At 39.2% G+C, this 19,670-nt stretch overlaps 5 protein-coding genes across 5 annotated transcripts; 3 read left to right on the top strand and 2 right to left on the bottom strand.

Annotated features, from left to right (window-relative positions):
* The first annotated feature begins 330 nt into the window (after window positions 1-330).
* LOC110159040 (snRNA-activating protein complex subunit 1-like) lies at window positions 331-1,994 on the top strand. Its single transcript, XM_020923606.2, has one exon. It carries the CDS (start codon window positions 475-477, stop codon window positions 1,543-1,545), a length of 1,071 nt encoding a protein of 356 aa, XP_020779265.2. The 5' UTR covers window positions 331-474; the 3' UTR covers window positions 1,546-1,994.
* A 457-nt stretch (window positions 1,995-2,451) lies between these two features.
* On the top strand, window positions 2,452-4,808 carry arl9 (ADP-ribosylation factor-like 9). Its single transcript, XM_020923482.2, has 4 exons — window positions 2,452-2,852; window positions 2,916-3,093; window positions 3,450-3,625; window positions 3,890-4,808. Exons 1-4 carry the CDS (start codon window positions 2,595-2,597, stop codon window positions 4,064-4,066), a joined length of 789 nt encoding a protein of 262 aa, XP_020779141.2. The 5' UTR covers window positions 2,452-2,594; the 3' UTR covers window positions 4,067-4,808.
* A 205-nt stretch (window positions 4,809-5,013) lies between these two features.
* ndufc1 (NADH:ubiquinone oxidoreductase subunit C1) lies at window positions 5,014-5,909 on the bottom strand. The gene is made up of 3 exons (XM_020923483.2): window positions 5,760-5,909; window positions 5,376-5,479; window positions 5,014-5,267 (listed from the first exon to the last, which is right to left on the bottom strand). Exons 1-3 carry the CDS (start codon window positions 5,803-5,805, stop codon window positions 5,208-5,210), a joined length of 210 nt encoding a protein of 69 aa, XP_020779142.1. The 5' UTR covers window positions 5,806-5,909; the 3' UTR covers window positions 5,014-5,207.
* A 103-nt stretch (window positions 5,910-6,012) lies between these two features.
* Window positions 6,013-11,972, top strand: LOC110158868 (N-alpha-acetyltransferase 15, NatA auxiliary subunit-like). The gene is made up of 20 exons (XM_020923399.2): window positions 6,013-6,321; window positions 7,014-7,098; window positions 7,372-7,476; window positions 7,582-7,739; window positions 7,816-7,950; window positions 8,019-8,172; window positions 8,274-8,393; window positions 8,475-8,570; window positions 8,646-8,752; window positions 8,834-8,906; window positions 8,986-9,155; window positions 9,233-9,385; window positions 9,454-9,582; window positions 9,780-9,993; window positions 10,106-10,299; window positions 10,372-10,480; window positions 10,653-10,751; window positions 10,836-10,979; window positions 11,055-11,152; window positions 11,244-11,972. Exons 1-20 carry the CDS (start codon window positions 6,268-6,270, stop codon window positions 11,451-11,453), a joined length of 2,607 nt encoding a protein of 868 aa, XP_020779058.2. The 5' UTR covers window positions 6,013-6,267; the 3' UTR covers window positions 11,454-11,972.
* Window positions 11,973-12,043: 71 nt separating this feature from the next.
* On the bottom strand, window positions 12,044-19,670 carry ugl (ureidoglycolate lyase). Its single transcript, XM_055158839.1, has 15 exons — window positions 19,653-19,670; window positions 19,411-19,466; window positions 18,344-18,472; window positions 18,048-18,266; window positions 17,764-17,854; window positions 17,617-17,693; window positions 17,277-17,387; window positions 17,129-17,188; window positions 16,903-17,059; window positions 13,119-13,317; window positions 12,972-13,050; window positions 12,713-12,805; window positions 12,563-12,635; window positions 12,287-12,479; window positions 12,044-12,200 (listed from the first exon to the last, which is right to left on the bottom strand). The coding sequence occupies exons 2-15, from the start codon at window positions 19,414-19,416 to the stop codon at window positions 12,044-12,046; spliced, it is 1,644 nt and encodes a 547-aa protein (XP_055014814.1). The 5' UTR covers window positions 19,417-19,466; window positions 19,653-19,670.

Raw genomic sequence — 19,670 nt, 5'->3', positions numbered from 1 at the left:
AACCTTTCTCCAACCCTTACATTCTCGAGTAAAACGCTCACGTCATGCTTTGGAATTTAGAAAAAAAATAGTTGTTCAGCATTACAAAACTGATACTTACACTATAAGAAAGGGATTATACAGAATTATGCCAGCCTCGTTTTCATATAGTCCATTTTGAGACATGCGCAGTTCTCAGCTTCAGTGTTAAATTAGACTTGGTTCCATTTCCAGAAATATTAGTCCTGGTGTTAGTAACCTGGCAAAGTTTCACGCTTGTATCATAAAAGCGAACTAATTTGGTCCTTAACAGCTCCACTATAAAGCATAATAAAGCTCCACTTATGCGCGGATTTGATTGGTGGAAGACAAACCCTCCCACTTGTGTATCATGTTCACTTAACAATGGAGACGGTTCACCTGAATGCTCTGCGCTCACAGCCCTCAGCGCTCACACGCTGTCTTTAGGTTGTGTGGACACAGCACGAAGACAGGATGCCGCGGAAATGGCCCCCGTACTCCAATTATTTTGACCCTCTTTTCACCGAGGACGTGGAGGAGCTGCTTGCACGTTTCCAACAAACTGACACCGTGAGGTTTGAAGCATTTTTGGCCATTTGGAGAGAAATGCGCTTCTCTGACGTCTATTACGGGATGCACTGTATGAGTGAGATGAAAAGATTTTGCAGGGTCACATTGGCCACTGCGGTGAAGTACTTCCTACCTCCGTACAGTTACCAAATCCGAGCTGGAGGCTTGTACTTGATGTATGGGCTTTATTACAGCCAGCTTGCCATACCACCTGTGAGTATTCGAATTGCTTTGAAAGACTGGAGTCACGTGGAGAAATTTATCCAGGACTCTATCAATTCTGGGCATTATGATGTTGTTTACATCTTTAAGAAGCTCGTTGCCAAGAAAGCCATACATTACAGTGCTATGCCAAATTTCCTGCATTTCCGCAAACAAAGAACCCCAAATAGAGAAACTCTATGTGCAGATTTCTTTGGAAGGAGCTCTGTTGTCCAGGATCTCCTTTCTGCAGATATTTTGGAGGAGATGAGCAACATTCAAAATCACTATGAAAGGATGAAAGCAGCCATGCCAGAGGTCCACTCAAAGACATCTATGACCCATCGAGATTTGGTCACCAACCTCAAGGACTGCATGTCAGAATTCATTGTTTGGCAGAACAAAACATTTCCACTAAACAAAAGGAAGGACCAAGATGAAGAAAGGGAAGAGGAAACCGTGGAAGAACCAAGCAACAGGGCTAAATTACTGTCTTCCATTAAGCAGAAAAGCTTCAGTAATTTGCAAGAGGGGCCTAAAGCGCGACGACATCGGCCAGTGGAGGTGGTCAGTGAATGCCGCTCAGGAGTTGAGAATGTGCAGACTTTGACTTCATCTACCTCACGCAAGAAGAGGCCTCAGTCTCTGTTCCGACGCACAAAGAATAAATTTGGTGTAACTGAGAACAAGAGGTCGTTCAATAACTGGCTCTTGACTATTCCAGAGAAGATCCCAGATGATCGCGCTCTGGACCCACTGAATCACGTCTCATAAAACGTGATTTTTTTCATTGAAGTTTGAATTATTAAATGAAAGCCATTCACAACTTGCAGAGAGAGCTACAATTGGAATATAATTTTGTTCAACATTGGGGGAAAAAAATGTATTTACTTACTAAAGTTTAGTTATTAGCTATTTGGAGAAAAAAAGCTGAGCTTGATCTTTAATTTGTGAAGTAAGATCAGATAAAAAAATAAATAAAAATTTACTCATAGGTTACCACATGAATAATCTCATAATAGTTGTGATTCACATTGTATGTTTTTGTTTATTTGTTAGGTTTTGTTTTTTCAGAATAAAATGCCCTTTGAATATAATTATCTCACTATATTTATTTATGTTTAATACCACAAATGACTTGCAGTAAGGAAAATCTCAATGTAAGACTAAATCAATCCCGTGATTTACTCTACAGTGAGTGCAGAATAATGTTGTAGTCATGGAGCTACTGCATACAGAACATTTATGAAATGTGGCCACAATAATACAGCCACAGACCCTGTCATAGTCTTTGTGAACAATAAAGACAACTCAGTGTGCCGATTTAAAGGCTCTCACTCCTCTGCTGACAGACTGTGTGCAGCCTGGATCACAGCACAAACTGAGACTGGCCATTCTGTACACCCTTAGAAATGTGTTGAGTCTCTGGAGTGTATAATTTTTATTTATTTATAAAACATTTTTGTCCCCTTAATTTCAGGAATTATTCTAATCTTTGAAATTTAAGCAAACAATGTTACACCAAGTGTTTAATGAAACTAAAACATCTTTCACATTTAAAATGGAATTATTGAAAGAAACATTACATTTTATAATTTCATGGATGTCCCCGCTCCACTCAAGTGATCAGTGCTCTCTCTGCTGGTCACTATAGCAGTGTACAACAACAAACCGTACCGGAAGTGCTGTCTCGAAAAGTTCCTGGGAGCTTCCTGTCAGCCATCCACTTGTTGAAAAATAGGTTGCGGATACACAACGAAACTCGCCTAACCTGAGACCCGATGTAACTAAAAATATAGAAAACGAAAACAAAAGATCTTGCCATGGTTGGTTTGAGAGGTATGGGCGTTTTAGGCGCGTCAGTGGTTATCGCCGGGGGTGTGGCATATCTTGTTTGGAATTACCACTCGAAACGGAAGACGCCTGAGCCACCTGCCAAAGAAGCAGAAAAAACAACAGAAGAATCCAGCAACTCAATCAATCAAGGCGGAGATGGAGACGAGGGTGTTAAAGTCGAGGTGATTCAGTCTGTTTCTGCTCCTGTTGTGGCCACAGAGTTAAGGGTACAGTCTACAGCTGTGGTAAGTTTACTTGCATTTTACCCATTTTATTATGTTTTAAAAAATCATAACCATGTGTTGTAGTCTGAGACTGTCAAGCCTCGTGGGACACAAGTGCTGGTGCTAGGATTGGATGGAGCGGGCAAGACAAGCCTTTTACACTCTTTCACAAACAGCTGGTCAGGAGAGGAGCCACAGCCTACACAAGGACTCAACGCTGTATCTATCAGCAGAGAGGACCTGTCCATTGAATTTCTTGAAAGTAGGTTTTCTATTCATGTTAAATACAGAAAAAAATAAAAAATAAATTCCTACCATCCAGGGATAGGATATCATACCCCATTTCAGAAAGGTCAAATATCATCATTGCATTACAAGGATGGGAGTCCAAAGAGAACATTTAGCAGCCTTATTACAATAATCAGATAAGCGTTACCTAAAACGAAAAGCTTAACTCTGATTATAGACTTTTCTGTTCTAAAGGGATGATGGGAGTAATGATGCTAAATCTTGTTTATATAAAGTTCTTATAAAGTTCCAACTCAGCCCTTTGAGAATTGTGATGTTTTGATAACATGGTTGTTGCTTTACCAAAGTATCTTGTGTGTGTCTTGTCAGTTGGTGGGAGTGTGGAGCTAAGGCAGTACTGGCTAAAGTACATGCCCAAGGCCCTGATGCTGGTGTATGTGGTGGATGCCTCAAATCCACAGCTCTTCCCATTGGCTAAATCACATCTTCATGAAATTCTAGTGACAGAGCCTCATCTACCCTTGATGGTGCTGGCCAACAAACAGGTGAGATCTGACCCCTCACCTCATTTGATTAATTCACCCATTCTTTTCACACTTTTTACACTGTAATTAATTTTGAACAAACATGGAAACCATGCCTTTTATTTACATTTCAAATCAATCACCTCTATCAAGTCTTCAATGTAATCTTTCTTTTGATATTGATATTTTTAGTAGTTTGATATTGTAACAAACCATATTTGTCATATAGTGTGTTGTGCTACCCTAAATTTGTAGTAAGAAAAATAACTTGTCTGGTTCTTGTAGGACTGTGCTGGTGCATGTACCATCACTGACCTCCATGAAGCCCTGTCCCTGTCTGAGCTGGGAGATCGGAAGTTGTTTGTGATTGGCACCTATGTTACAAAAGACATGGAGGAGCCCAGTTCAGCAGTGGAGGATGCGTTGGAGATCATTGTTGAAACAATCCAGACACCGAGATAAAATGCACTGGCTTTTGGGACATGTGTTTGTGGTTTGATGGTTTGCACTTTCCCAGCTAGTTTGAGTTTACTAGATTTTGATTATTTCCTGCAAAAATTATGTTATTTAACTTCACTTAAAAAACAAAACAAAACAAAACAAAAAAAAAACTCAAACTGAAGAGAGCTATGTAGTCACATTTTGTGCAGTTATCTTTTTGCACTCAATACCCACAAAGATTTATTTGGAGGCACATCATTATTTGGGGGCACATCAGCCAAAACGAAATACCAACCTTTGCTGGTGAGTTAAGGCCGATAGCTAATATGCTAAAAAGTACAAACATTGGCCCCATGTATCTCTTATTTGTTTGCTTCTGTTTCTCAATGTCTTTGTTGCTTCTAATGTAGCTTTGGAAAGGACATTAACAGGCTTCCACTGATGTTTTGTGCGAAAACAGATTGTATTTCCACCAAAGATGACATATCTTTTTAAGCTGACCACCCAAATTCAGTGACCATCTTAAGTATACAAGCTGAATACAGCTTGTATACTTAAGCATTTATGGCTGTACAGGATATAGATTCCAACTACTTGTTGGTTATTTGCGTAAATAATGCCAGATGTACTGATCATTTCTACATGTATTGCATAACTATAATTAATTTCCAATTTATTACTCTCCCAGGAAACTACAAGACAGTATGTTTTTCTAGTGAAGATTTTTTGAATAAACACTGAGTATTTGTGTTGTTGTACTAAAGTTCCTGCATAGGATTTCTTTAACTCCTAATGCAACTTAAAATAATATGTTGCACTGAGAGAGACTAGAGACCATTCAAAAGTTGTCCCCGATCTCAGTAATTCTTTCAAACCTAATTTGTACAATGCAGAGTATAAATTTAATCTTAACACCTCCTGGACCGAAAAATGTTACTCCTGAGTCCAAACCTGCATATTACATAAAATGACCCAGAGAACAATACACATTTATTCGTCATAAATGACAACACTGTACAACAAATATTTGAAGTAGATTCTTCTCATTGAAAAGGTGTGTTTCCCTAAAATGACACTATTTGAAAGTTGTTTCTTTGCATTTTCTGAAAACTCCATCATATGATAATCATCAGGTTATGAACTCTCATATCGCTCTTATGCATCATTCCAAGCCATTCCGGACTTTGTATTCGTGTACGTCTGTGCGGTGTTGTTTAAAAAGCTGCAAGAAAATAAGCAATAAGATTTAAAACATTACTCTCTGCCAAGAACATGTATCCACGTATAAGAAAGAGGCGTGCAATGTGTGGTAGAACTAAAACGTAATTACCAGTCCCCATAGAAATACAGTTGAACCCAAGGCAAGGCCCACTCTGATCCAGTTTGGGTTGTTCAGGTCAGGCTTAGAACTTGTGAACATGGTCCTCGAACCAACTATGTAGAAATGCAACCAAACACAGAAATACAATAATGTCATTGTTTCATAAAAGCTAAAATGTACAACAGGGGAAAAGCAGTTTGCATACAGTATGCCTACAGAAACGAGCATTAACATGGATACGTAAAGATATAACTAACACCACATTAAAACCAAATGATAAATGCTAAAGGAGAGGCTAGGCTAAGGTCAGGCTTCAAAACGAGTATTACTTCGCATTAAATATATTATAGGAAAAATTAAGCAGCAACATGTGTCTGTGTGGCGCAGCCTCACCTCTGCTGTTCAGGACAGCTCGTGATAATAACAGGCTAAATGTCATTTTATCCCCTTTTCCTCCACTCAAACTCAACACCACAACACACAGCCCACAGCCGACACTGAAGCGTCCTCTTCTTAAACTGTCAGCGCACGATCGCCCCCTTGCGTACCACACTTTTATGACCGGTGGCTGAAGTTACAACAAATAAACTATAAACATTATAATTGTGCCTTTGACAACACATACTTAGAAATTCCGATGTTTTTCCGGCAATTTTCTCTCGTTAATTTCCAAACTTGGGGTCCCCGGTGGTGTTTGGCCGTGGACCCGCAGGCTCAGGGGCTCAGGGCTCAGAGCATCCATGAGCCTGACCCGGAGGAGAAGCAAGCGCAGCAGCAGCCATTTTGCTCAGAAGGGGGCCTTGGCTTCAACACGTGAGAGAGGAGTTTTCAAACAGTTCAGCATCTCTGCCTCTCAGGAGATTATTCATGCGGTAACCAACAGAGCCATAGGAAGCCAACAATGCCCGCAATTATCCTACCGCCGAAGGAGAATGCCCTCTTTAAGAGAATATTGGTAGGCAACACATTGTTCATGACGTTAGCCTATAAGCTAATGCTAGTTTGTAGCAACATCTGTAGCACAGAGGCAGGGAGTTAGTCCTTTAACACAAAGCAAAACAAAGCCAAGTGGAGAATTGTACCTCTATTAAGTCTAACTTTAACACTTTGATCCTAGTGCTTATTCAAGAGTTATAATGTTAAGTATGCATAAAACATTTGGCCTGCACCTAGTGGGGATGTCACTTGTACAGTGCTTGACACATGACAGCTATCACACGCTGAGCTCTTGAGGTGACAGAAACGAACACTGATAGAACTACCGAGTGTCATTCACTCGCACATGAATGCACAGATATTGTTCTAATATTGATGTTGGATACTTCATTAAAGGAAGTTGGCTGTCTCATGTAAAAACCTTCAAGGTGCCAAGTTTCCGGAAAGCACAATTGATAAAACAGTGTTTTTATTTGTGTTGGTCCACATTGTTTTAGGCCTACGTATCCGCTGTTGGAATCAAAATATGAAGATGAGTATTGATTGGCTAAATAATTTTAAATTGTTGATCACTTTATAGGATTTTATATGTGTTTATGGTTTGTATCCTGTTAAAACTGCTCCAGTAAATTGGACATACATAATGAACAATGCCTTATTATATTGGGTTATTACTTGTGTTGTAAAATAACTTATTGCCTTTTGCTTCAGAGGTGTTATGAACACAAGCAGTACAGGAATGGACTGAAATTCTGCAAGCAGATTCTGGGCAACCCAAAATTTGCAGAACATGGAGGTAAGAGCAAAGGAATCTAGAAACCTGTTATTTCAGCTGCGTCCAGACTCCAGAGTATATTGGATTATACATTTTAAATACCTCCAGAAGTTTTACAGAATTAATCTTTGGACTTGCTTGCTGTGTCTGCCAAGCTGTAACTTTCATTATTCACCCAGTTAGCAAAATGCATTTCACCAATTGAATAAGTTGATGGTACAATTGTTACTTTAGTCAGAACTCACAATAAAGTAGATTCTACTGTGTGATGTGTATCTCACTTTTGTGTTTCAGAGACGCTGGCAATGAAAGGTTTAACTCTAAACTGTTTAGGAAAGAAAGAGGAGGCTTATGATTTGGTGCGACGAGGTCTACGCAATGATCTCAAGAGTCATGTCTGTATCCTTTTTCCATGGTCTTAAAATTGTGCATACTCCCTCACGTAGTTGTTGTATCCAGTTTTTCCTTTGCATATTTTTTTTCCTTAACTCAGTTGCCTTTTAGGCTGGCATGTTTATGGTTTACTGCAGCGCTCAGATAAAAAGTATGACGAGGCCATCAAATGTTACCGAAATGCACTGAAGTGGGACAAAGATAATTTACAGATTCTCAGAGACTTGTCCCTGCTGCAGATTCAGATGCGGGATTTGGAGGGATATAGGGTGAGCAGAAAACAATGACATAGGTTTGTCAGGTCCTGACTGATTTGAAAGTTACGGCTTTGCTTTCCCTTCACAGGAGACTCGGTATCAGCTGCTTCAGTTGCGCCCAGCCCAAAGAGCCTCATGGATTGGTTATGCTGTCGCCTATCATCTGCTTGAGGATTTTGAGATGGCTGCTAAAATAGTGGAAGAGTTCCGGAAAACACAACAAGTAATAAAAGAATTGGAAATCCCAAATTGATATACTAAAACTTCAAAGCTTTTTTTAAATTTGTTTAGACATCTCCAGACAAAGTGGACTATGAGTACAGTGAACTGCTGCTTTATCAGAACCAAGTTCTGAGGGAGGCTGGTTTGTACAAAGAAGCCCTTGATCACCTCAACAATTATGAGAAACAAATTTGTGACAAACTGGCTGTGGAGGAGACCAGAGGTGAATATTAATTTATTTCTTTTTTCGTGTATATATATATCCATATTTCATTAATTTCATATTTCAGCACTTATTGATGGCATGTCTATTCCTGTATGTAGGAGAGCTGCTGTTGAAGCTATGCAGGCCTGAGGAGGCTTTAGACGTGTACAGCAGACTCCAGGAGAGGAACCCAGAGAATTGGGCCTACTATCAAGGAATAGAAAAGTCATTAAATCCAGGTGAGGTGAATGCTCAAAGATTCATTCCTAATCACAAAAATACTTTTTAATTTTCAAATTTGATTGGATTGTGCTCTACAGGTAGTATAGAAGAGCGTTTTAAAATTTACGAAGAAGCTTGGGTGAAGTTCCCTAAAGGCTTGGTCCCCAGAAGACTTCCTCTTAGTTTTCTCAGTGGTAAATGATTTATACATTTTTATTTCTAGAGTTCTTAAGTTTTATTAAATTTGAGCTTTGGTTTATTAAATATAGGTGAGAAGTTCCGTGAATGTTTAGACAGTTACCTAAGGATGAACTTCAGTAAAGGCTGCCCACCTGTCTTCACTACCCTCAAATCTCTTTACACTGATAAAGACAAGGTAAAACCTTGCTGTTGTTCATATATCAATGTTAACCATGTTATTGTCGTCATAAATCATCATGTTTCTTTGTTGAGGCAGGTTTCAATTATTGAAGAACTGGTAGTTGGGTATGAGACTTCTTTAAAAAGCTGCCGGATGTTTAGTGAAAATGGTAAGGCTTGTTTTAATGAGCAAAACATTCTAGTCTTTTATAAACTTTATACATTGGCCCCAAACTCTCTGTGTGACAGATGATGGTAAGGAGGAACCCCCAACCACTCTTTTGTGGGTACAATATTTTCTGGCACAACACTTTGATTTTGTTGGGCAGTCCAGTGTTGCATTAGAATACATCAATGCTGCCATAGACAGCACACCCACTCTTATTGAGCTATTTGCCATCAAAGCCAAAATTTACAAGGTAATGTAACTTTTTAAAAAATAGATTTTTCTTTCACAAGTGAAATGCAGATGCATTATCTTGTTTTCTAACTTCAGCATGCAGGCAACATCAAGGAAGCAGCTCGATGGATGGACGAGGCACAGGCCCTGGACACGGCTGACCGCTTCATCAACTCGAAGTGTGCCAAGTACATGCTGAAGGCCAACCTGGTCAAAGAAGCAGAAGAGATGTGCTCCAAGTTCACAAGAGTAAAACAACTCCATCCAAGCAGTGTTGTAACCAAGTCATGCTTGTACTAAATGTTACTTTGCTACAGGAGGGAACATCTGCGATTGAGAACCTGAATGAGATGCAATGTATGTGGTTCCAAAGTGAATGTGCCTTAGCTTATAAGGCCATGAACAAATATGGAGAAGCATTAAAGAAGTGCCACGAGATTGAAAGAGTAAGTTTGGGGTCATCTGACAATTATGTTTTTATTCACTATTAGAATTCAAATAGAGCTACACCTTCCTTGAGAGTAGATGGTTTAAGTGGGCCAAAATGGACTGTTATGAAATATGATTTCTTATATTTGCCTGATGTAACCAAATTTTTAAACCTTGCTTTCAAAGTAGTAACATGACATTTCACTCTTCTCAGCATTTTGTAGAAATTACAGATGACCAGTTTGACTTTCACACCTACTGTATGCGTAAGATGACCTTGCGCTCCTATGTGGACCTATTAAAGCTTGAGGACGTCCTGCGGCAGCATCCATTTTATTACAAAGCTGCTCGCACAGCTATTCAAATCTACCTGGACCTGCATGACAAGCCTCTGACTGATGACAGCAAGGAGAGCCAGGCTGACACTGGTATGTGTTCACAAGTACATCTGTGTGTCATAAATTTTGAGTGCATTAGTGGTTTATGGGATAAAGTAAAATGATATATTAAATGATTATTGTCCCTTTTCCCATTTCATAGAAAATTTGACAGACAAAGAGCTAAAGAAGCTACGCAATAAACAACGCAGAGCTCAGAAAAAAGCCCAGTTGGAGGAGGAAAAGAAGAATGCAGAGAAGGAAAAACAACTCAAGAACCAGAAGAAAAAGAAAGAGGATGATGATGAGGAGATTGGAGGACCCAAGGAAGAGCTAATACCAGACAAACTGGCTAAGGTGTGCTGCACTTGACTCCCTGTTCGCTCTTGTGTAAATCAGGTATTTAACCACAGAATGTTTTTCCATCAGCCTGAGAACCCACTGGAGGAAGCTGTCAAGTTCCTCATGCCTCTGAAGAACCTAGTCCGGAACAATATTGAAACGCACCTGCTAGCCTTTGAAATCTACTTCAGAAAAGGTCTTGAATGATATGCTGTAGTTTAAAAGGCTTGAATATGACCATTGAGGGCTTTGGCAATTTTGAGAATGTTAAAAAATATGGGAAAAAATACTAGAACAAGACAATCTTTTAGGCTTATTTTCCTTGCATATATTGTCCTAATGCTACCGTTGTCTTTTCTGCCCTTCAGAAAAGTACCTGTTAATGTTACAGTCCATAAAGAGAGCTGTCGCTATAGAACCGTGTAACCCATGGCTGCATCAGTGTTTAGTCCGCTTCTTTAAAGGAGGTGAGTGCAATACCGAGCATGGAATTGTCACACATGATTTTCACCTGAGCTGAATAATGAAAGATAATTTGTATTTGTTTTCAGTTAATGACAATGGTGACTTGGCTGAGGCAGTGAGGACAGTACTCCGGCAAGAAATTGCCAGACTTTTTGGAGAGAGCAATCCGCAGAGTTTCAACAAGAATTACCTGAGCCAAAACTCCAACTCCATCCCACACAGACTGGCTGGTACCTACAAGTGCACAGTGAGGCTGATGACTATGATGTTACTATGATGTAACTGTTTCCCTTTCCACCTCTCAGCTGCTAAAATGATGGTGTACCTGGAGCCCTCCACAGATAAGATGGCCTGTGAGATAGCCACTGCCCTGGACGAGTCACTGACTGGAAGAAGCATTCAGGTGTGTCTGTGATGTGACCACATACGAAGACAGTTGGTTTGGAATGCCTTATTTTCCTTGTCCTTAAAATATCCAAATATATACCCTACAGATCTGTACTGAAGTTATGGAGGCTCTGCGAAATGGGCAGCTGGGAGAGAACCAGCAGAAAGCAGCTGAAGCTTACCGCGTTGCCTGCCATAAGATCTACCCATACTGCCTGGCCTTCATGCCTCCTGGTTACCAGGACAACACCACAAAGATCAGTGCCAATGGTGACCTGTCAGCAGGTGAGCATGAGGAGATGACCAACGAGATGTGAGCACTGAACAAGGGGTAATGGCCCCTGGGAAGAGCCCTGACAATGCACTGATCCAGATGGGACAATCGCCACCAGGAGAGGCACAGGAGCAGGCCTCTTTTACCTATTCAAACAACACACCCAACTGTCACTGCTGTTCTCGAAGTAATTTATATACAACAAACTGACAAGTGGGTCTCAAAACCAAACAGTACCCTGCAGATGCTGGTGGCAATGTATTGTTCAGAATGTGAGCTGCTGTTTGCCAAAAAACAAACCACTCAAAAGGCAAGATACATGATTTTATATAGAACTTATAGTACACCCCAATTATGCCACCAGAGGGCTCTGCTGCACCCCGAGTGAACTGTGAGAGGAGAAGTGAGAAGCACATGGGACAGGACTGAGCTCTTTGACTTTGGTGGGCTGAAGATGCAATAAGTTTTAACATATACACACACCAGTCTTTCTGCTGCTTGGGTTTTCTTTTAAAAGTTTATTAACCTGCGAGGAATTCTGAATAAAACTGGGTTGACAACATCCCTTTTGTAATATTTTCATTTTAGTATTTTACATTTAACATAGAAATTACCATAAGATTATTTGATACTTCACAGATTAGATTGCAGTGATCTCGTTTGTCTGGAGTTGTGTATATTTAAAAAGGTGTGATCTTCAGATAGATATGTGGTGATGAATGCTGGGAAATCTCTTTTTAAAACCACCTCTAAGAACATGTCGGCTGCGGTCTGAAGCTGCTGTTTAGCCCTGGAACATATTTTAGAAAAGTTTAACAATTGTCATGTATGCACAGGTATATTTGTCTTAGATTTAAATGCAGTGTTCCTTCGTACCCATTTGAACTGCAGTGAATACTAAGCTCAGTTGTGACCATGGTAACAAGGGCAACCACCATTTGCCTGTTCACCACCTGGCCGTCATCCTCTAGTCGAGTTTGATGGCGAATCCACTGCCACACCTGAGATCTTGATATCTCGGCTGTGGCAGAGTCTTCCACTTGGCCTCGGTAGAAGAAATGGCCTTTACCTGTGAAACAATTCAAGTTGGAATCAAAAGTGTATCAAATCTAAAAGAAATGTGCTATGCTAAGTATGCTAAGTATTCAGTACCAGAGAGCCAAGCATTTATGAACAGGACACCAACGGCAATATTGTATCTCAACCCATTTAAAGTGACTCCTCCCTGAATACAAATACATATCATTTATTTTAAATGCTGAAAGGTCTTGAATAGCAGACGTTGATGTGGTCATTGCTCACTGATGGCATGGACAGTAGGTCTGTTGGAGTCACCACAAAATCCTCTCGAAGCTGCTGAAGCTGGTTTTCACTGTCGGTATGTACTTCAAAGAGCTGCAATAATAATGGAAAAATAATGGGGTTCAAAACATTACCTTAATTTCATTCACATAATTCATATGTTAGTGAATTATATGGACCAATAATCCAGTGTGATAATAACACATACTGGGTCATTGATTATTTTATATATTTTTAATTTGAGCAACTGAGTACATACTTTCTGCATAGGTTTTATCAAGTTTAGGTCATACACCATAAAACCATCCACACCAGCTTTAATTTCCAGTAATTTAAGTCTGAAAAACCAGAACAAAGACGATGTTAATTCCATAGATAAATGTTAAAGCAATAATGTGGTTTGTACCTGGTGACAGTAGCCAACACTGTGTGGTGAGCCTGGCTGTTTGTGTTGTGGGGCAGCAGCAGGGCAGCCATCCCGCCTGTGGCTAGAGCTCCGCGCCTATGACACGTCTGAACCAGCAAGTCCATGTAGCTCCGCAGAAAACGCTTCTCCATATTCACATATTTACTGCGGTCAGGCAACAGGAATGCCCTGCGGTGACCTACAAAATAATAGGTAAAAGTTTCAAAATGTATTGGTATACTGTGTAATGAAAACACTTTTTGACTTTTTTTTATTAGTGAAATCTTAATATTTACTTCTCGATAAATACACTTCTGTTCTAGATTAAAAAAAAAAAAGCACTTATCCTGTATATGTGAATTGAATTTGTTGTATACTTCCTTTTAAATGTATTTTACATAACTTTTCTGTTTGAAAATTGGTCACCTGCTTATCTCCACAGGGTTGCTAATACTTTGCCTGGAATATTCTGCAGCATGGCATTACACTAATTTTTCTCTGTGAAGATAAACAAGTGACATCACCAGGCCAAGTTACAGGACAGATTAGTAGTGGGGCAAGCCTGCTCTTACTATGACCACCTTTCAAACATGATGTGGACAAAATTGTTGGTACCCCTCTGGTAATGAAAGAAAAATCAACAATGGTGACTGAAATTACTTGAAACTGAGAAAAGCAGTAATAAACAAACATTTCCAGAAAAATAACCAATAGAGATCAGACACTGTTTTTGAAATATTGTTCAATAGTTAATAATTATAAAAAACAAACTAATGAAACTGGCCTGGACAAAAATGATGGTACCCCTACAAGAGTGTAAATACTTGGACAATAGGGACATGTTAAACTTAGGTGTGTCCTCAAATTTGTATCACAGGTGTCTTCAAACTTGTTATCAGTCGGTCTGCCTGTTTACAGGGCGACATGTGTCACTGTGGTGTTTGGAGACATGACGGATACAGCACTGAACATGGACCAGAGAAAGAGAAGAAGAGAACTGTGTCAGGAGTCTAGGAAGAAAATGATAGCAGGTTCAAGAGGCCATAAGACCATCTCCAAGCAGTTTGATGTTCCTGTGATTACAGTTACACATATTATCCATACGTTTATGGTCCACAGGACTGTAGCCAACCTTCCTGGATGTGGCTGCAAGAAGAAAATTTATGACAAATCGAAGAGATGGATTACATGAATGGTAACCAAAGAGCCCAGAACAACCTCCAAACAAATTAAATGTGAACTTGAAGGGCAAGGTACATCAGTGTCAGACTGCACCATCTGTCACTGTTTGAGCCAAAGTGGACTTCATGTGAGGACACCACTGTTGAGAGCAAATCATAAAAAGTGAAACTGAAATGTGTCACGATGCATATTGACAAGCCACAAAGGTTCTGGGAGAATGTCCTTTGGACAGATGAGACAAAACTAGAGCTCTTTGGCAAGGCACATCAGCTCTTTGTTCACAGATGCAAAAATGAAGCACACCAATAAAAAACACTGTCCCTACTGTGAAGCATGGGAGAGGCTTGGTTATGTTCTGGGGCTGTTTTGCTACATCTGGCACAGGGTGTCTCTGCAAGGTACAATGAAATCTCAAAACTGTTAAGGTATTTTGGACCGAAATGTGTTGCCTAGTGTCAGAAAGCTTGGTCTCAGTCATAGGTCACGGGTCTTCCAACAGGACAATGACTCAAAACTAGAGCCCGACCGATATATCGGCTGGCCGATATTATCGGCCAATATGGGTACCTGGAGACATATCGGCTATCGGCCGATATGCTTGCTGATATTGGCCGATATTTCACGTGGGCATGTTATACCTCGTTATAAAGCTTAGACTCTCTACATTATGTTCATTTAATCCAATTTATAGACAGATAAATGTCCTAATATGTGGCTCCGCATCAGTATTTATTTGCGTAATGTAATGTAATTTGTGTCCGTACTGTCCCTGAACACACCACAGAGTCACGTCACTTCACTCACTTGTTCTTGTTTACACCCGCAGCTGTGCGCAACACTGAGATTATTTTCTTTTTACGCACAATCGGCTTGAGTCTGGATTAAAAGGACTTTTATTAGTGCAGACTTGTGATGTAAGGAGGAGCCTGTGTGAGCGGTGAGTGCTGGAAATACATCGACTTTGAAGCTAGTTTAGGTTATCTGTTAGCGATTAGCTGCTGTAGCTCCCGCACATAAACAGACTGTTTTCTATTGGTCTATTGTAAAGTGACTGTATTGGCCGTATATTTGTTACTGGACCAGCATTGATATGTAAATGAACTGTGAATAGACGTGTGAATGATCCACATTTATGCATATAATTAATTACCGCGGTGCGCACGTTTTTACGGCTAAAGGCTAATAGCGGTAGTTTATTTACTAGCAAGGAGTTATGGGTCGGTCACGATCGAAGCGGCTCTTAGAGCCGGCTCTTTGAAGTGAACGACGGGAGCCTGCTTCTTATTGGGAGTCGTGTTTTCTCTTTTTCTCACTTTTTCTCTTCAAGCCGCTTGTAGACCCGTAGTTTGACAGCAGCAGCGGCTGAAAACGAAACTTTCAGAAATATGCGTGTGCATAGGATAAAAAAAAAAAGGTGCATATTTGGCTGCAGTTCACCATAAAATGAATAAAGCAGGACTAATCTTGGGCTTGAGAGAGAGATAGAGACCGAGTCCCGACACTCAGTCCTGGTTCAGTTCTGGTTTAGTCCTGTTTTACGCATGGTTTAAATCTGTTTTAGTCCTGGTTTAGTCCTTTTTCAGTCCTGGTTCAGTTTTGGTTTAGTCCTGCTTGCAACAAAACAATCTCAAGAGTCGCTTGGGAGCCGAAAGAGCCAGCTGCTTTAGTGAGCCGAGCCAAAAGAGCCGGTTCTCCAAAAAAAAAAAAAAAAATGGAATACCCATCACTAGTAGCAAGAATGTGATGCAAAAATGCCATTAGGCCAATCTACTGTATGTAAATATGATGTAAAGAGTCAGAATAACAATAAATGTTGCCTAAATAAACCCAATTTAGAATCCATTAGAGCCAAACCTAAATTTTTTAAACAATTCAAGATTTACAGTGAATTTTTACATCACTAAATATATCGGCGATTATATCGGCTATCGGCAGCGCCAACTCCCATTATATCAGTTTCATATCGGCCACAACAAAATCCATATCGGCTCTACTCAAAACACACAGCTAAAAACACCCAAGAATGGTTAAGAACAAAACATTAGACTGTTCTGATGTGTTCTTCTGAGCCCAGATCTCAATTCTATTGAACATCTATGAAAGGAGCTGAAACATGTTGTCTGGAGAAGGCACCCTTCAACCCTGAGACAGTACAAAAGTCTCATTGACAGCTACAGAAATTTTTTGTTTGCATAGTTTGCCTCAAAAGGTTGCGTAACAAAATATTAAGTTAGGGTACCATCATTTTTGTCCAGGCTGGTTTCATTATTTAGTTTGATTTTTGTTGGACAATTTTCAGTAATATTTTATTATTTTATTTTATTATTGCTTTGATCAGTTTCAAGTTATTTCATTGATAATTGTTGATTTTTCTTTCATTGCCAGAGGGGTACCAACAATTTTGTCCACATCTGTATGTACGTAATTAAAACTGTAACTGAATGAATGCAGGATAAATAAATTTAATCCCATAGTGTGGGATAGTCTATTAAAAGCAATACAATCTTTCTCAGACCCTTCGCCAGGAAAGTTACAGTGCATCTTTAACATCCATATTATACATCTATGTGTATAATATATTGTGACACATTTGCCCTCTTACCAAACTTATTAACGAAAGAAGCAGAATAGTCCCAGATTCCACAGTTGAGGCCAGCTGAATGTTCTCTCAGCTCATACAGGATCTCCTCCATTTCAAAAGCAGCCAGTACATTTTCAATAAGCACTGTGGCTTTGATAGTGCCCACTGGAAGTCCTAACTGCACAGAAAACAACACAAGATTAAATTTCTCAATTTTAGAAACATATTTTTCTTATAATTTACAGACCATATGTTGAGTCCAAAGAAATATCTTATTCCATAGTCTGGCTTCCATGAAACTTTCTACCTATAAAAGACATTATAAATTAGTTAATTTACACCACACTGGTTGATTGTATGGGTTGGATTGTGATATTTGTGTACATATATTTTACTTTGGATAAATAGAAAAATGGACCACTTCTGTTTTCAAAAAGTGTCTTTCCACAGTGAAACATAAGCAGTCCAAAGTCAAAGAGAGCCCCTGGAACTTGCTTTCCCTCCACCTGAAAAAGTGAAAAAGGTGATGGAATACTTGTTTTTTCCAGGTGTATGGTTAAACATAAAAACACACATGGATTTAAATGCAAAATAAATTAAGTTAAATTTAATGCTATGATGTGGAACATTCAGGGCAAAACTATAACAGCTCCATGGAGATATCAGGTGGCTGATCTACCAGAACAATTAGACATTTAAAGTGTATTTTTCTTGATTAAAAAATAAACATTATACCATCATATTATGTTCCACCATGTTCCAGGCTCGTGGGCGAAGCATCAGGACTGGGGCCTTTGATATATGAGGAACACCTAAAAAAAATATCAGTTTATTCATACAATTTCTAGCATCACTGTGAATATGATGAAGGGAAAAACTTACTGGGGAACTGGTTGTGCACTGCTTTCCACACATTGTGAATACCCTTGATCTGGTTGTGGAAAGTTGGGCAGTTTCCATCGTCAAAATCAACCTGTAATAATAATAAAAAATAAAATTATTGTGTGAATCTGCCCTGTGGGTGCATACTAAATGCAAGAAAAATAATGCATTGCATCAAGGTTTGGGACTGCCACAATAATTTTGATTCTCTCTGGCTGGAACACCAAAAATACTGAAAAGTCATAACTTGTTCTTATTCTTCATATTATAGTCAAATATCATACCTGTATGCCTTGTGCTGGTGACTGCAGAGCCTGAATAAAGCGCTGGCTGTCACATGGGGCTAAATCTCCAATGTCCACGTGTCTTTTCTGGAGCCGCACAGGGACAGGGAGCACAGTCCAGTCCGGGTTACTCCTAATGTGGGCCGTGTCCTGTCTGAAACCTGGCAGTTCTCCTGTCTGGTCTAACCGGGCTTTTGTAGACATCCGTAAACAGAGGACCTGGCACAAATGGAGCAGTAAAAGAAGAGCAGTTTAAGTTATAATATTTTTTGTTTATCAAGTGTTGCATATAGTACCTCATCAACATCCTCCTCAAATGTGGAGATTAACTGATGAAGGAAATGTAGGCAGTCAGAGGTGAAAAGTGTCTCAAATTCTGTTTTCAAGTCTGAGGGAGAGAGGCTCAGCTCCAAGACAAAATTACTCTGCAAAAGAAAATTTCACCAGTAATAATAATTTGGAGGAATACATGTTATTTAATTAGGGTATCTGATAATAATAAAACTCAAGTAGCGTGTACATCTGTACTTACACATCTACTCACCTTCACCTCAGCCTTCACCTTTCTGGTATAAAGAAATTATTTTCTTTCTCAGGTCTTGTGTCATTTCTTTTCAATGTGGTGCTATTACTGACAGCAGGAAATGGGAAGGGGTTTGCTTTAAGTAACACAATTTTATAGCCAACTGTCTGATGGACACCTATGGAATGAGTCATTAGACTCTCCTGTGGTTGAATGTTTGTTCAATTACACATTTGGAGTCTATAATGTAGCTTTGCTCTGAGACTTTCAGTGGGGTGTACTCATTTTTGCGCCACCCTAATTTGACTAAAACTGAAAATTATGTAATTATGTAAAAGGTATATTATTAACCTTAGTCTTTTGTCCTAAATTCAACAGATGCTGTATTAAACTTAGTCTGTACACATTTTGCTTTTTTTTGTCATTGACATATTGTATAAAATGTTACTTTTTAAAGGGGGTGTACTCATTTATGCAGGGCACTGTTTATGTAGGCTACTCAGTGCAAACAAGGTCAAGTCCAGAACAGTTTTGGTACAAGTCACATAAATCTATTAAATTTTTTAACAACATAAAGTAACTTCAAGCACTAAACCTACAGTGATTAAAAATAGACCACTACATCCTTTGCAAAAAACGAAACAAAAAACAAAACAGCAACTAGATCATATTTGCTGGAGCTTTTCCATTTTGTCTACTGATTACATGATACAATAAATGATTATAGTCACAAAAACTCTTACCATTATCATTATTATTATTGTTTTTAATTCAGCGTCATTAATGTCCAACATTTAACACATTAGGGATTAAAAATCTAATTTGGGCTCCAATACTCACAGACATGGTGTTTTCAGCCTCACAGCACTGTTGGACTTTGGCAATGGACAAACCGTCTGGAAACAATATTTTAAAAAGTGTTTGCACATAGAGCAGAAAGATATAATGTCATCTAATAATGATTTAATATATAATAGATCATTGCAATACAATAGTTAAATATTTAACAGTACTGATTAAATTGTATGAAATGAGGTAGCTAAATGTTGATTTATTACAAAAGAACATTTTGAGGCTTTTACTGTGAAAGGACTGAGAAG

Source organism: Boleophthalmus pectinirostris, unplaced genomic scaffold (genome assembly GCF_026225935.1).
Source record: "Boleophthalmus pectinirostris isolate CB_2022bp ecotype Guang Dong unplaced genomic scaffold, ASM2622593v1 HiC_scaffold_23, whole genome shotgun sequence".
Taxonomy (NCBI): domain Eukaryota; kingdom Metazoa; phylum Chordata; class Actinopteri; order Gobiiformes; family Gobiidae; genus Boleophthalmus; species Boleophthalmus pectinirostris.
Note: the sequence above shows the minus strand (reverse complement) of the source record. Positions and strands in the feature narration are given on the sequence as shown.